Source organism: Zea mays, chromosome 1 (assembly GCF_902167145.1).
Source record: "Zea mays cultivar B73 chromosome 1, Zm-B73-REFERENCE-NAM-5.0, whole genome shotgun sequence".
Classification (NCBI taxonomy): Eukaryota; Viridiplantae; Streptophyta; class Magnoliopsida; order Poales; family Poaceae; genus Zea; species Zea mays.
The window spans coordinates 73,180,479-73,194,393 of NC_050096.1; the positions used below are offsets into that span (position 1 = coordinate 73,180,479).

The 13,915-nt window shown below is 41.0% G+C and overlaps 2 protein-coding genes across 2 annotated transcripts; both read right to left on the reverse strand.

The window, feature by feature from the left end:
* Positions 1 to 4,443: 4,443 nt before the first annotated feature.
* Positions 4,444 to 5,180, reverse strand: LOC118476012 (uncharacterized). Its single transcript, XM_035964023.1, has 2 exons — positions 5,082 to 5,180; positions 4,444 to 4,999 (listed from the first exon to the last, which is right to left on the reverse strand). The coding sequence occupies exons 1-2, from the start codon at positions 5,130 to 5,132 to the stop codon at positions 4,640 to 4,642; spliced, it is 411 nt and encodes a 136-aa protein (XP_035819916.1). The 5' UTR covers positions 5,133 to 5,180; the 3' UTR covers positions 4,444 to 4,639.
* A 246-nt stretch (positions 5,181 to 5,426) lies between these two features.
* LOC103644717 (uncharacterized) lies at positions 5,427 to 7,752 on the reverse strand. Its single transcript, XM_020541836.1, has 6 exons — positions 7,707 to 7,752; positions 7,430 to 7,620; positions 6,976 to 7,330; positions 6,525 to 6,778; positions 6,382 to 6,444; positions 5,427 to 5,453 (listed from the first exon to the last, which is right to left on the reverse strand). Exons 1-6 carry the CDS (start codon positions 7,750 to 7,752, stop codon positions 5,427 to 5,429), a joined length of 936 nt encoding a protein of 311 aa, XP_020397425.1.
* Positions 7,753 to 13,915: the final 6,163 nt, after the last annotated feature.

Sequence of the window (13,915 nt, forward strand, 5' to 3'; positions counted from 1 at the left end):
CCAGAAGAGCAGAGTCGCGCGCAGAGAGCACGGCGGCCGAGCTTGGGGAAGAAGACGCAGGACGCGCAGGACCCTGACAAGGGCGCGCGCGCGGCACCAGAGGCCTGCGGCCATGGAGATTCGAGCTGGGACTCGCGGCAAGACGGGAGGCCGAGCGCGGTGAACTGCGGCTGACGCCATCGCACAGGGAGCTCGGAGCGAGCAGCACGTAGACACAGCTGGGCTGAGGGACACCGAGCGCTGGAGCTAGACGCGGCAGGGGCACAGGAGCGTGCAATGAGCTCAGTGCGGCAGGAGCTGGGAGGGCGAGCTGGCTGGAGGAGCTCCGGAGGAGAGTGGAACGCTCGGTGGTGGATTTGTAGAAATCCAGGGGCGGCGGCTGTAGAAGATAAACACGACTTAAAAAAAATCTAACAGAGAGAGACGTGAGGATGAGGCTGAGGAAAGAAAATCTGTTGTGAAGACAAAAAATCAGCCGAGGGATAAGGCTGATGGCGAGGGATCCATGCACCAGACGTCCAGACGTGGAGAGGATCGCAAGGAAGTGCAGACGCGTGGAGAATAAAAATCTCCAGGGAGCTGAACGCACGCACTGGATGTGGATGGCCTATACGGTGGAGATATTTGAGAAAAACAATTTTCTAGTTTCCCACTTTGTCTTTACGAGAGAACACAGATAATTGAGTTCTGGAATTTAAGTCTAAATGAGATGCAAACAGAACGTGCCAAAACGATATTGGCCAAACTATTATAGACTGTGTTTGAATTGATTCAAAAATCTGATAAATTTACCTACGGTCTGAACATCTGGTTCCACGGTCACGGATGATTTACTAGTGAATTGAGGCTCAATTATGGGTTCTCGTACGCGATTTCACGGTGGACGAGTAGGAACCAAATTATTTAATACTTGTTTACATTCGAAGATTTGGATCCGGGCAAGAACAATAGACCGAAATAAACTAATTTCGGACTGATAATTTGTTCTGTGTGATTCGAACGAAGTTAGCCGAAACCCGATCCGCAATGTATACGCGATTTCGTCGTTAAAATCGCGTGCTGAAGGATAAATTGGATCATAACCTCGCGCACGATTTCACTCGGACGATGCGCGATTTGGATTATTTTACCCCAAACATTTTAGTCGTCGAGTTCAAACTAATTTGCTCGGGATAAAAATCATCCGAGTGGGTCGGGCTTCCAAATTCGCATTCGCGCGAGCGATGAGTTTTAAATATTCACCGGATGCACCGATTTTCAGAACGACTACGTTCTGAATAACACGAAAATTTCGGAAGAGCCCGGATAGATAAAAAAAATGACGTCGCGCTCACGACACACGGGACATATGCGATATTAAAATTGCGATAGGCAAAAATAATTAGACCTTAGTGTCTGTCTTATTTACTGATATCACGTGCTTAAATTCGTACTCGTTGTCGAGCGGAATATAAACACCTGGGGTGTACGTTACAGTAACCTTCGGATTTATCAACAACACAAGGACTGAACAAGTTGTGTTCGATATTGTTGACATGGAATACCCTTACAATGCAATCATTGATCGTGGTACTCTCAATGCCTTCGAAGCAATTCTTCATCCAGCATATCTTTGCATGAAGATACCTTCGGACCAAGGACCTATTGCCATTCATGGAAGTCAGGAAGCTGCCAGAAGGGCCGAAGAAAATTGGACAGACTCAAAAGCAATCCATAACATAGATGGAGCTGAAGCTTGTGAGCAGTACAGGTTTAGAAGGGAGAAAGCTGCTTCGGCCGATCAGCCGAAGCCCATGCTTTTATGTGAGGACATAGCAGAGCAGAAGGTGCTATTGGGATCCCAACTGTCTGAAGAACAGGAGAAAACCTTGATAAGATTTCTGTTCAACAACAAAGATGTTTTTGCATGGTCAGTTAATGATCTTTGCGGAGTCAACAGGGATGTTATTGAAAACTCGCTCAATGTTGACCCATCCTTTAGACCCAGAAAGGAGAGGCTTCAGAAGATGTCTGATGACAAGGCCGAAGGTGCTCGAAATGAAGTAAAAAGGCTCCTCAGTGCCGGAGTTATCAGAGAGGTAAAATACCCAGAATGGCTGGCTAACACTATTATGGTAAAAAAGGCCAATGGTAAATGGAGAATGTGTATTGATTTTACTGATCTCAACAAGGCCTGTCCGAAGGATGAGTTTCCATTGCCAAGGATAGATTCTTTGGTTGATGCAGCAGCTTCATCAGAGCTTATGAGTCTGCTGGATTGTTATTCAGGCTATCATCAAATTTGGATGAAGAAGGAGGATGAGCCAAAAACCAGCTTCATCACCCCTAGTGGAACATATTGTTACCTTCGGATGCCCGAGGGGCTCAAGAATGCTGGAGGAAGCTTCAGCAGAATGACAGCGAAGGTTCTTCATTCTCAGATAGGCAGAAATGTGCTAACTTATGTTGATGATATCATTGTAAAAAGCACGAAGCAAGATAATCACATTGCTGATCTGCAGGAGACCTTCGCTAATTTTAGACAGGCCGGTTTAAAGTTGAATCCAGAAAAATGTGTCTTCGGAGTGAAGAAAGGGAAATTTCTTGGTTGTCTAGTTTCAACAAAAGGGATTGAGGCTAATCCAAATAAAATCGAAGCTATCCTTCGAATGGAACCACCAAGTACAAAAAAGGGGGCTCAAAGATTGACAGGAAGACTGACATCTCTCAACAGATTTATATCTAGATCAGCAGAGAGAAATTTACCATTTTTCGAAGTGCTGAAGTCAGCCGAAGTTTTTCAATGGGGACCAGTTCAACAGAAAGCCTTCGAAGAGCTGAAGCAATATTTGATAGACCTAACAACACTAACTCCACCAACGCCAGGGGCTCCTCTGTTGTTATATGTGGCAGCTTCGCACTCAGCGGTAAGTGCAACACTTGTCCAGGAGAAGCTTGAAGGCCAAGTCAAAAAGCAAGCCCAATATACTTTGTATCTGAAGTTCTTAGTTTATCAAAGAAAAATTATACAGAATTGGAGAAGGTGCTGTATGCTGTTTTGATGGCCTCCAGGAAGCTTCGGCACTATTTTCAGGCATACAATATAGTTGTTCCTTCTTCACAACCGTTGAAGGATATTATGAGAAATAGAGAAGCTACTGGAAGGGTTGGAAAATGGGTTGCGGAACTCAATGAATTTTGTATTGATTATGTGCATAGATCTTCGATTCAGTCCCAAGCATTGGCAGACTTCATTGCTGACTGGACGCCAGGGGCTTAGGAAGAAGAAGCGAGTAAAGATGCCGAAGTATGGACAGTATTTTGCGATGGATCTTGGGGAACCTTCGGAGCAGGAGCAGCTGCTGTGTTGGTCGCACCTTCCAAAGTTAAAAACTTGTTATGCAACAAGACTTGATTTCAGTTGCACAAATAACATTGCTGAGTACGAAGCTTTACTCCTGGGTCTTCGAAAGCTAAAGGCAATGGGAATCAGAAGGGCGGTTCTTAAAACTGATTCCCAGGTTATTTCTGGTCATATTGACAAAAGTTATAAAGCAAGAGATCCGAAGCTCGAAAAATATTTAGACACGGTCCGAAGGATTGAGGCTTCCTTTGAAGGGTTTTCTGTTAAAAATATTCCTCGTGGAGAAAATTAATATGCTGATTTATTAGCTAAGTCAGCAGCACAGGGGCTGCCATTACCTTCGGAAGTATTTTTCAAAACAATAAAAGCACCTTCGGTTGAGCTTCTTGAAAGAGCAGTCCTCAACATATCTCCTGTTTATAGTGAAGACTGGAGAACTGAGATCATCTCTTTCCTTCAGGGTAACTTTTCTTTCAGATGACGAAGCTTATAACAGGAGGATAGAGGCAAGAGCTCGACCATATGTCACCACAACCTTCTATGCCTTCTGTGACATTAACATTACATCACAAACAATAGTATTTTTGTCATACCTTACATGTTGGTGACGTGATTGTGACGAAAATCACATCGTCACAGAAGGTGCGTGTTAAATGGTGTACTATGACGAATAACAAAAAAACGTCATAATAGTTTATGACGCAAACTACAAACGTCACTAATTCTATGACACTCGAATTCGTCACTAATTATGTCTAAATACGTCACAATTCATGTAGTCGTGCCTTGCCACGTGACTGATTACGTGGCGAGATGACATGGCAGTTGATGTGGCAGGTGATGTGGCGAAAATGTTGTGACGATTTCATTCGTCACAGATGTTATGACGTGGCATGCCACATGGCAGATGATGTGGCAAAATTATGTGACAAAAATATTTGTCATAAATATCAATGAGGTGGCAATATATGTATGACGAATTTTTTCATCACAAAGTACGATGACGTTGCAATATATTTATGACGGATTGTTCATCATAAGGCGTGATGAATTCATAGCGTCATGGAATATTATGAAATCAGATACTAATAACAAAAACATTGAATTATTTAGTTCAACATTCACACAATTCATACAAGAGATACTTTTATAACTTCAAATCATATGATTGTAGATCATGTAACTTAAAATACAAAGGAAATCCTATAACTTGAACCCAAAGTATGAAAGTTTAAACATATTCCAAATTTATAAAACCTGAATCCAGAACTAATATAACATGATACTATAGCAGCGTTAAGATGGGGGCGCTTGGCTTCGATTGAAGCTCAACAGTTGATGGAGGAGACTGTTATTTTCTTCCATCGATCTCTTCATATTGTCCATGGTCTCCTTTGAGGCCTGTGCCTGAGCCTTTAAGGTTTCTATTTCTTCCCGAAGTTCATCTTTTTCTAGCCTCTCAGACTCCAATTGATTCTGAAGTTCTTGAAACTTTGCAGAAACAGTTGTTGTGGAGCTTTTCTTGGAGTTATCTTGCAGACCAACATTATGTAGAAATAAACTGGAGCCCCCTAGCACTTCAGAAACAACTTCCATAGGAGACTTTTGTTGTTGTCCATCCTCAACTGTTGTTGTCACCATTGCTTCCATGTCAACCTATTATAAATATTATTTGTTAGTATAATATAGTCGTACTTGTAATTTTTCAGAACAAACATACAAGCAAACGAGTACTCACAATTGCTTTCTTTACATTTTCAGAAAAACCTTTCTTCTTGCTGCAATGCATGTCCTTGAAAAGATCTATTACACTCGGTTCAACATCCTTATATTTCTCTTGTTTCTAAAGTGAGAAAATGAATCTAGTGAGAATAGAGACCTTGACATATAATGTACAAGTCGGATTTATAAATTTCAATATGACATATATTGAAGATTGAACATTTGTTAAAAGATTTACAATACATTTTAGATATGGACAGTACTAAATCGGTTGAATGAAATAATATTTCTAGTAGATATGAGCAGTGCTAATTCATCATCTAAAAAGATAAAAGACAGAGATGGCAGCAGGCTGCTTTCTCTACATCTTGGCATTGGGCTGCTTTCCCTGCAGTAGTAGTTGCAATGCAGCCACAATGAAAAGAGGAAGCAAACTCCAATAAATAAACTAGAAGACATATTTTGTACTGTTATCAAAATGGTCTATAATTTACAACATAGAATTGTGGATATATTGACTGAAAGCTAGTCAAACTTCTCTGAAGGCCTAGGAAACAGCTCTGACATCCAATGATCATTTTCTTACTAATAAATTAGGGGACAACTTTATGAGTAAATAGAGATGGTAAAATTGAATTTACTGACAGCATTAAACAATCAAAGATTTGTCAACTATGCAGTTCAGTAACCAATGATGATTTTCTTACCAGTAAATAAGCTTTTGCAATATATGATTGGGATCCTGTGCATTGTTGATACTGTACTTTTTCACGATTAAGTTTATTCTTCATACAACTATCATGTACATTAAATCAACATGTTAGAAATAATATGTACAATAAGTAGTGTGAAATAGTATAGCAGTTTTCAAAGTCTACATTAGTTAATTATTCCATTTGTTTTCTCTAGGTGCTACTGTATTTGATGGTTTTAGTTATGTTGCAGAATCTAAACTATACATATTGTTTATTGGGTGCATTCACCAAGGATGGTGCAAAAGCTAGATCAATGTTCCATTATCTAAAAGGTAGACACTTAATGTGGACATAAATTATTTTGGACGAAATGTGAAAACAGGAAAGGTAAAATTCATAAGGATATCCATGATTTCACTTCAAGCAATAAAGATAGTACAGTGCAAGCCAGTGGAGATTTATTGCAAAAACCTTGTGTTTTGGGGTAGACCACTTCTCCACCAACTTTCTCCAGTCCTCATCAGACATGCTTGAAATAGGCGATGTAGTCCTCACTTGATTAGCAGGTATCCCATTGAAATACTTTTGTTTTAGTCTATACCTCATTTGGCGTTGTCCAACCTTTAGCATATCTAGACAAGCATCTTCCACTGCCTTGCTATCATTGTCCATGGTGAATTGAGCCTAGTAAAGAAGAAACAATTTCAACAATAATTGAAAATGTCAATGAACTGTAACTTGACAAATGAGTAAAAGTAACTTACATTAACTTTTCCAATATAGTTTTTTATTGTAGGTTCATTCTCTTTCCTCTTGTACTCCTTCCAGTGGTGAAATATTGGAATGTGCTGCCGCAATGTGATTCCCCCCTCTGATGCAAACTTAGCAGCTTGAATGGGTGGCTCCGGCCTCTTGCTCCCTTCAGTAATTTGGATTGGAATCTTCATTCCTAGTCCTCTACTTAACGATTCAAGTTGTTTGCCCATACTTTTTCTCCTTGGTATGATATCTATTGTTCCTGGTCAGGACACAAAAAGTTGTTGATATGTGTGATGCTGCATATAACTAAGAATTAGTTGCCATAAATCATACTAAAACATATGAGTAATTTTGTTCAAATTTAAGTTATACTAGTTACCTAAACTAATGCTGGAAAACATAAAAGTTATTTGCTCAAGATAGTTCAATGTCTAAATAGTTAAAATGTTTAGTTACCTTCAACTGCATTGTGGTTATCACTCTCCTCCTGTATCAGAGAATTAGGCTCTATAGCATTATCTATGTTATGTGTTGGGTTATTGTCTATGGTGGTATTTGCACTAGGTTGTGTAGGAACAACAAGAGTTTCGATCGAATCATGGTTTGTAGCAGGACATGAACTGAGTTGTTTATGAACAGACAGGTTGTGGCTATTTTCTTGGTTTATTTCAGCAATTCTTTGCCTAGTGACTCTAATTGTTCGCTCCTGCACAGGTGCCACAATTCTTTTATTTCCTCTTGTTACTTTTGTTGAGATCTGATCACCATCATTGGATATGTTGGCACGACCATCGTTACGACATTGGGATTCCTGAATATGTAGAATACAATAAGGATATGCATATCAAATTCATTGTGAACCCAAAACTAAAGATAGATAATTGAGAAACTAAGAATTAACTGTAGTGACCTCTTCATTAGAATTGTCAGTGTTTTCACCATCATATAAACTCTCTGATTGCTGAGGACAGTCTTCTTTGTTGTTTGTAGCTGTAGCAGTCACTAGTGATTTCAGTTGTCCAAGGCCTAGCCGTTGAAACAATTGATTGTTCTTCATCATATTCATAGCCCTTATTTTCTCGTAATCAGTTGGCACAGGTTCTATTAATGTAACATAAAGTAAATTAAAGGCATACAATACTGAAACAAAATAAATTAAGAAGGTATTGCCATAAAGAGTAAATTACCTTCGGGTTTCCGTGAGGTCCATGTGGACCTCTTCCCTGGAGCCATCTTTGTCTTCTGACGGAGTGGCCGTGGGGAGGTCACCGGATCAACAACCACCAGATGCAGGGGTGGACCTAGGTATTATATAAAAAATTGTTTAAAGAAGGTATACTAGAGTAATATATATGCAGCCAGACACACATTCACTATTCAGGTTATAACCCCATCATGAACAGAAATGGTGATGTTGAATAGCTAAAATAACATCAAAGCCTGTCTTGTTCAACCATTTCAGCTTGATCATGTAATGGATGGAAAGATAAAATAGATAGCACAAATGTATCCATGCATATGAAAAAGGACCCTACAAAAAATAAGTCATGCTACAATCTAGCGGACCTAGGAATTTTGAAAGTAATCTCAAATGCCTACAGCAGCATCTGGTATATAGGATCAATAATTCGAGGCATGCATGCATAATGTGAAGGTTTATGTTCTACAGATCACAATAGGAAATACCAGTGAGCTCAAGAATCGGATCTAACTTCTTTCCACTTGTCATTACCCAATAAAAAAACATAAATCTCAACAGATGATTAGATCAGATGAATCCAAAGTTCAAAAGCGATTGCTAGATAAAATATGAAACCATTTGGTACTAATCCATACGACACTAGCAATAAAACATGTGAGAGGGCAAAGAATTCTGATTACACAGTACTCAGCCGGAGGCGGCAGGCGCTGGCCACCGAGGTCCAGAGAGACAGGGTAGCGGGGTCCTGGAGTCCACGGCGTCTAGACGGCGTGGCGTCCTACACGCTGGGCATCACGGAGGGGGGTGCGATAGCTGGCGCTAGCGGCTGTATCTAGGGTTCCCCGATTACTTGAAGGCTGGAAAAAAGATCGGAGGTAGGATCTTGGTGAGCTGGGAGGAGGGGAAATCGTGGGGAGGTGGGGCCGTGGGGTGGTTGTTGAGAGAAAGTGCAGTAATTACGGGAGAATATAGAAGTGGAGTAGTCTGTTTTTGGTAGGGACTATATTGGTTCAATTTTGATTAAAAAGAATAATATTTATCTGAAAATAGGTACGCCGTCACAAGAAAATATTTAAAAAAAACTAATACATGCGCATATGCAAAAAGAAAAATGTGCAAGCAATCCTCTGGAACACTTTTGATTATGTAGAAAGAAGAGCATTCGCTTGTCGTCTATAAAGAAAAATGTCCTATATTGCATAGAATAAAAAATATTTCGTTTTTGTTCTTAAATAAAGACAGTATTTGCTTGTTTCTGAGGTAAACTAAAAATTTATCATCTCGACAAAAAGATGTTGTAAACCCCATTCGTATTTTATATTAGATGTTATAAGCATCGCCTCATTAAAAAATAGGTAATAATTTTCTAAGGTTCTAAACAAATTTATAATAATATTAATTAAAATGATGTGTTTCTGAAGGGCAGTTCAGTCTGTGAAATGATTGTGCGAAGAATTGGCCCTGTCGGCGGGCGTAAGTGTGCCCATGAGCCCATCGACTACGGTGCCCTGCATGGCTCCGACCACCATGACCACGACAGCCTCGATGTGGGCGGGCTGTTTTGCTAGACACGTCTACACGTCGGCCTCCGACGACCTATTATGGTAATCGGAGAGAACAATAATACACGCGACGAAGCAGATGACATTGATGAAGCGCTCATAGATCAAGGGACACTGAGTACCCGCCGTCGTGGTCGCTGTGGACTACTCTCTTTTTCCCCCTTCCACCACAACGGACATGACGATTCTTGCTTTTTTCTACTTTTATTATGGCGCGATGCTTCGATTTCCGCATGGAAGTTTCTCATGGCCTTGCGAGGATTGTGCTGTGTGGGGTTCTACGGTTTGTTCAGCAGCGGTTTAATATATAGGAATTTGTACTACAATAAATCATTAACTATATACTGATACTACGAAATGTGGGCTATTTTTCATTCTTCAATGTGATAAATGATACAAAACGTATTTTTCATTCTTGTATGAAGATCTAAATAATGTTTGTGTAGCTAAATATCTAAATAAAATTTTTATAGTTTTGTATAACAAACCCGAAAATATTAACCAAATGTATGTGTTATGTAGTACTCACCACATCACTTGTAAGTCAAAGTATGCAACACCATGACTCAAGGTGATGTGGCGATCCGATGTGACATGGACTAAACTCTAGTCACTCGTTAGTTAAGTGGAGACTCATTGTATGTCTACAACATGACCATTTCTCTCATGGTGGATGAAAATGGACATGGTAAAACTCAGTTAAGATGTATTGTTTTAAACATGGTAAAGTATGCAACACCATGATTCAAGGTGGTTGTTGGGGACTTGTTCTCAAATGCTATAAGAACAAGGCAACACAGAAAATGTTAATCGGTTAAGTCCTTCGTCCTTCGAAGCATTATTCCCCTTAGGATATAATGGTTTCCGGACGAAGGTTATGAAGGGCGTACCTTCATAAATACATTATATAGCAACGAAGAATGAATTGTAGAGAATATAAAAGATAACATAGATAATTATATATTATTATTATATATAAACAGAAATAACATTGAATTACAGATGTACCTTCAACTTGAAGGAGATGAAAGTACGAGCGTGACGCAAAAGTGAATGCCCAGTCAGCGTGAGCAATACGGGGATACTGTTCACCTATTTATAGGCGTGGGACACAGCCCATACAAAATTACATTCATGCCCTTTACAATTGATAATAATTCTATAGTAATCTATCAGGGTCCGAATAGCCTTTTCATCTTTAAGTCGGTTTCACTTTCTGCTGCCACGCCGAAGCTTTCCTGCTCACACCTTCGGCGCTGCATAAACCTTCGTATCACTCTGATCTGCTGTGATGCCGACTTGAGTCCGAAGATACCTGTTCACACATTATACTCTAGAAATACTATTAAATCCTGTTTTTGAGGACCTTCGGAGCCGAAGGCCCCCAACAGTAGCCCCTCGCAATATTAATTAAAATAATAAATTTAGATTGCGACATGGACGAAGGCTTTACGCCGAAGGTCCGAAAAAACACCTTCCCTTTGCTAGAATAGCAACATTCACTGACAAGCGGGGTCTTTCAATTTCCAACGCACTAGGCGTATAAATACAGTCATACCGCAAACTCATTTGGCACGCTCTCTGGCTATCTGCTCCTGCTCACTCAATTTTTAGCTCTTGTGCACTAAGATTTGTTAAGCTTTTAGTTTTGAAGCTTCGGCTTTGAAAATAGTTTTTTAGTGTCTCCGAAGATGTCTGAAGATAAGAAGGCTGCTGCTGAGATGAAGCTGAGCCTCGACGAAGAGAAAAACTTGGGGTTTCTTATAGCGATGTCAAAGACCAATACAGAAAAAATCACCAAGGAGATTTTGGAAGTTTTGTCTGAAGATACTGGTGACAGTGACAGTTATGATGTGGACAGTGGTGGTGAAGACTCCGAAGATCGTCCCTGCCGACCAAGCCATTCAGTTTATGGTAAATCAACTATCAAAGAGAATCATCTGGTCAACATGAGAGGAAGGTATTTCCGGGATTTGTCCATTGTGAGGGCCGACGAAGGGGAAAAAACTTGTCCACACCCTGAAGAGAATGAAGTCGTAGTGTACCGAAGCTTTTTGAAAGCTGGTCTGTGATTTCCCTTGAGCAGCTTCGTCGTGGAGGTGCTCAAAATCTTCGAAGTCTATCTTCATCAACTTACCCCCGAGGCAATCATAAGGCTGAATATCTTCGTGTGGGCCGTGAGAAGCCAAGGTCTGAAGCCTGATGCAAAAAGCTTCTGCAATATACACGAATTATCATACGAAACAAAACCTTGGGGTAAGGAACAGTATCACAATAATTTTGGCTGCTACAGCTTCGTTTCTCGGTCCGGGTCAAGCTGTCCCGTGCCAACTTTTCGGAAGAGATGGCCCGTAGACTGGATGACAGAATGGTTTTATGTGAAGAATGACCTGTCAGCACGAGAAGATATCAAGGGTGTAATTATGCGCCCTATTTGGCAAAGCTTCGGCCTTCGGAGGCCGAAGGTTGAAATGAATGAAGCTGCCGAGAAATGCCAAAGAGCCTTCGGCGTTATCTGTGCTTTTATTGGAACTAGAGATTTAGTACAAGAGCATATTGCCTTCAGGGTATGGCCGCTCGCGGAGAAATGGGAAATGCCGCAGGAAACCATAAAGGAGGCCGACGAAGGTGGACTTATCAGGCTAAAGTACACTTTTAAGTTTGGAGATAAATTCGTTGAGCCAGATGATGACTGGTTAAAAAGTATTGAAAATTTAAGTGATGAACTGCTTGGGGCTTATTCGAAGGCCGAAGATACTGCAATGTCAGCAGCCTTCGGAGGCCGAAAAAAGAAGAGGCTGAATCGGGTATTTGATGCAATCAGGTTTGTCTACCCTGACTATTGCTATCCCATTCGAAGGCAGAAGAGAAAAAACACAACCTCTGCAAAAGAAGAAGCTACAACTGCTCCTAGCGAGCCAGAACCGAAAAGAAAGAAGATAAAGGTCCTCACACACCGGCCGCGCTATATTGAACCAGCTTCGGTGCCTGAGTTTACCGGAGAAACTTCTTCGGCCACCGAGGCTAAAAAGCCAACCAAACCAACCTTGCTACCAGAAGTTGCAGAAATGGCCGAAGCGCCAACGAGGATAGAATTGGAAGAACCGAAGATTTTGCTACCAAAAACCGAAGAAATGGCCGAAGCGCTATCCACAGAAAAAATGGATAAAGTGAAAAAACCAACTGAAGAAAAAACATCTGAAGTTGTGAGTCCTGCAGCAAATATTGAGACAGTAAAAAAATCAAAAAGTGCCAGTAGTGACTCCGAAAAGAAAGAGAATGGCTAATGTGCTAGATGTACTGGAAACAATCAAATCTTCAAGCACACCTCCGAAGAAGGCTGCTGCCATTCCTGAAACAACAACTGAAATTTCTGATACTAAAGCTCTAGAGCAAGAAACTGAAGCCGAAGCTGGGTCCTCAGAGCCCACGAATATAAAATCCTTGGAAACTGAGGAAGAAAAAATAACAAAGCCAGCTTTTTCTGAAGAAATCAGCGTCATTGCCCCCGAAGCATCCTCCAAAGTTCGTGATTATATTATTCGTCATGCTTCGGGGAAAAAACTATCAGAAAAAGAAGAGCAAGAGGCCCAGCGCTACGCCCAAAAACTGAAGTATCCAAAGGGGGCATTAATATTCAATGGCAGTGGAGAAGAAGACTTTTTGTATTGTCTCCCTGACAGCAAGGAGATTTCTGTCTGTCGGGAGATGAGCAAGAGCTTCGGATTCTGAACTTTAGAAGACGGGCTCTCGGTGCTGTCAAAGAACGATCTGGCCGACAGCCTGGCCTACAATAGCTTAAAGGTACGACAAATGAGATCCTTGTATTTTTGTTGAGACCAAAATTTTTCGTTTGTTTAAATCTATTGACTCACACATATTTCTCTTTGCAGGGCCTGATACTTAGCAATGCCCTCAGGGCACAGAAGGATACTGAAGACGAAGGGTGCGCTATAGCCCTGAGCAACCTTCGTTCCGAAGTAATCGAACTGAGGAACGAAGGTCTCGAAAAAGATAAAATATTACACTCATTGATAAACAAAATAAAGGAAGACGAAGCTGCTTTTAAAGGTCAAGCTGAAGCTCAGAAACGCGAAATTGAAGATCTTCGGAAACGACTGGCCAGAGCCAAGGAAGAACGCATACTTGAGGAAACAAAGCGAGAACTCAGCGACCAATGGGCAGATCACTTAGAAGGAACTGTTGAAGAGCTTCGTTCGTCCAAGAAGAGATGCTATAACAAATCTATAGAGTGTGTTAAGAAGTTAAAAGCTAGCTTCGCCAAAGTCGGCGCATTCTCAAGCGAAGAGAACTTTACAAGAGGCAATCCCGAGGGTCCCATCGAATGGATCAACCACGAAGCTGAGGCCTTCGAGGAAATTTTAAATAGCCGTGGAGATATATGTGCTTTCTCGGGTGCCAGAGGGATTGCCACAATTTTAGAGAAAAAGGGCTGCGAACACGTAAAGATTCTAGCGCAATCCGAAGATGCTCTATTCTTCGAAGATGCAAGGGATCCCTCGGCCGAAGCTAGCATGGCAGGTGGAAAATTTTTCACCGATATCTGGGATAATGGTGGCCGAGAGATGGCCCGAGAAATCATTCGAAAAAGTGAAAAGGGCATCCACGACGC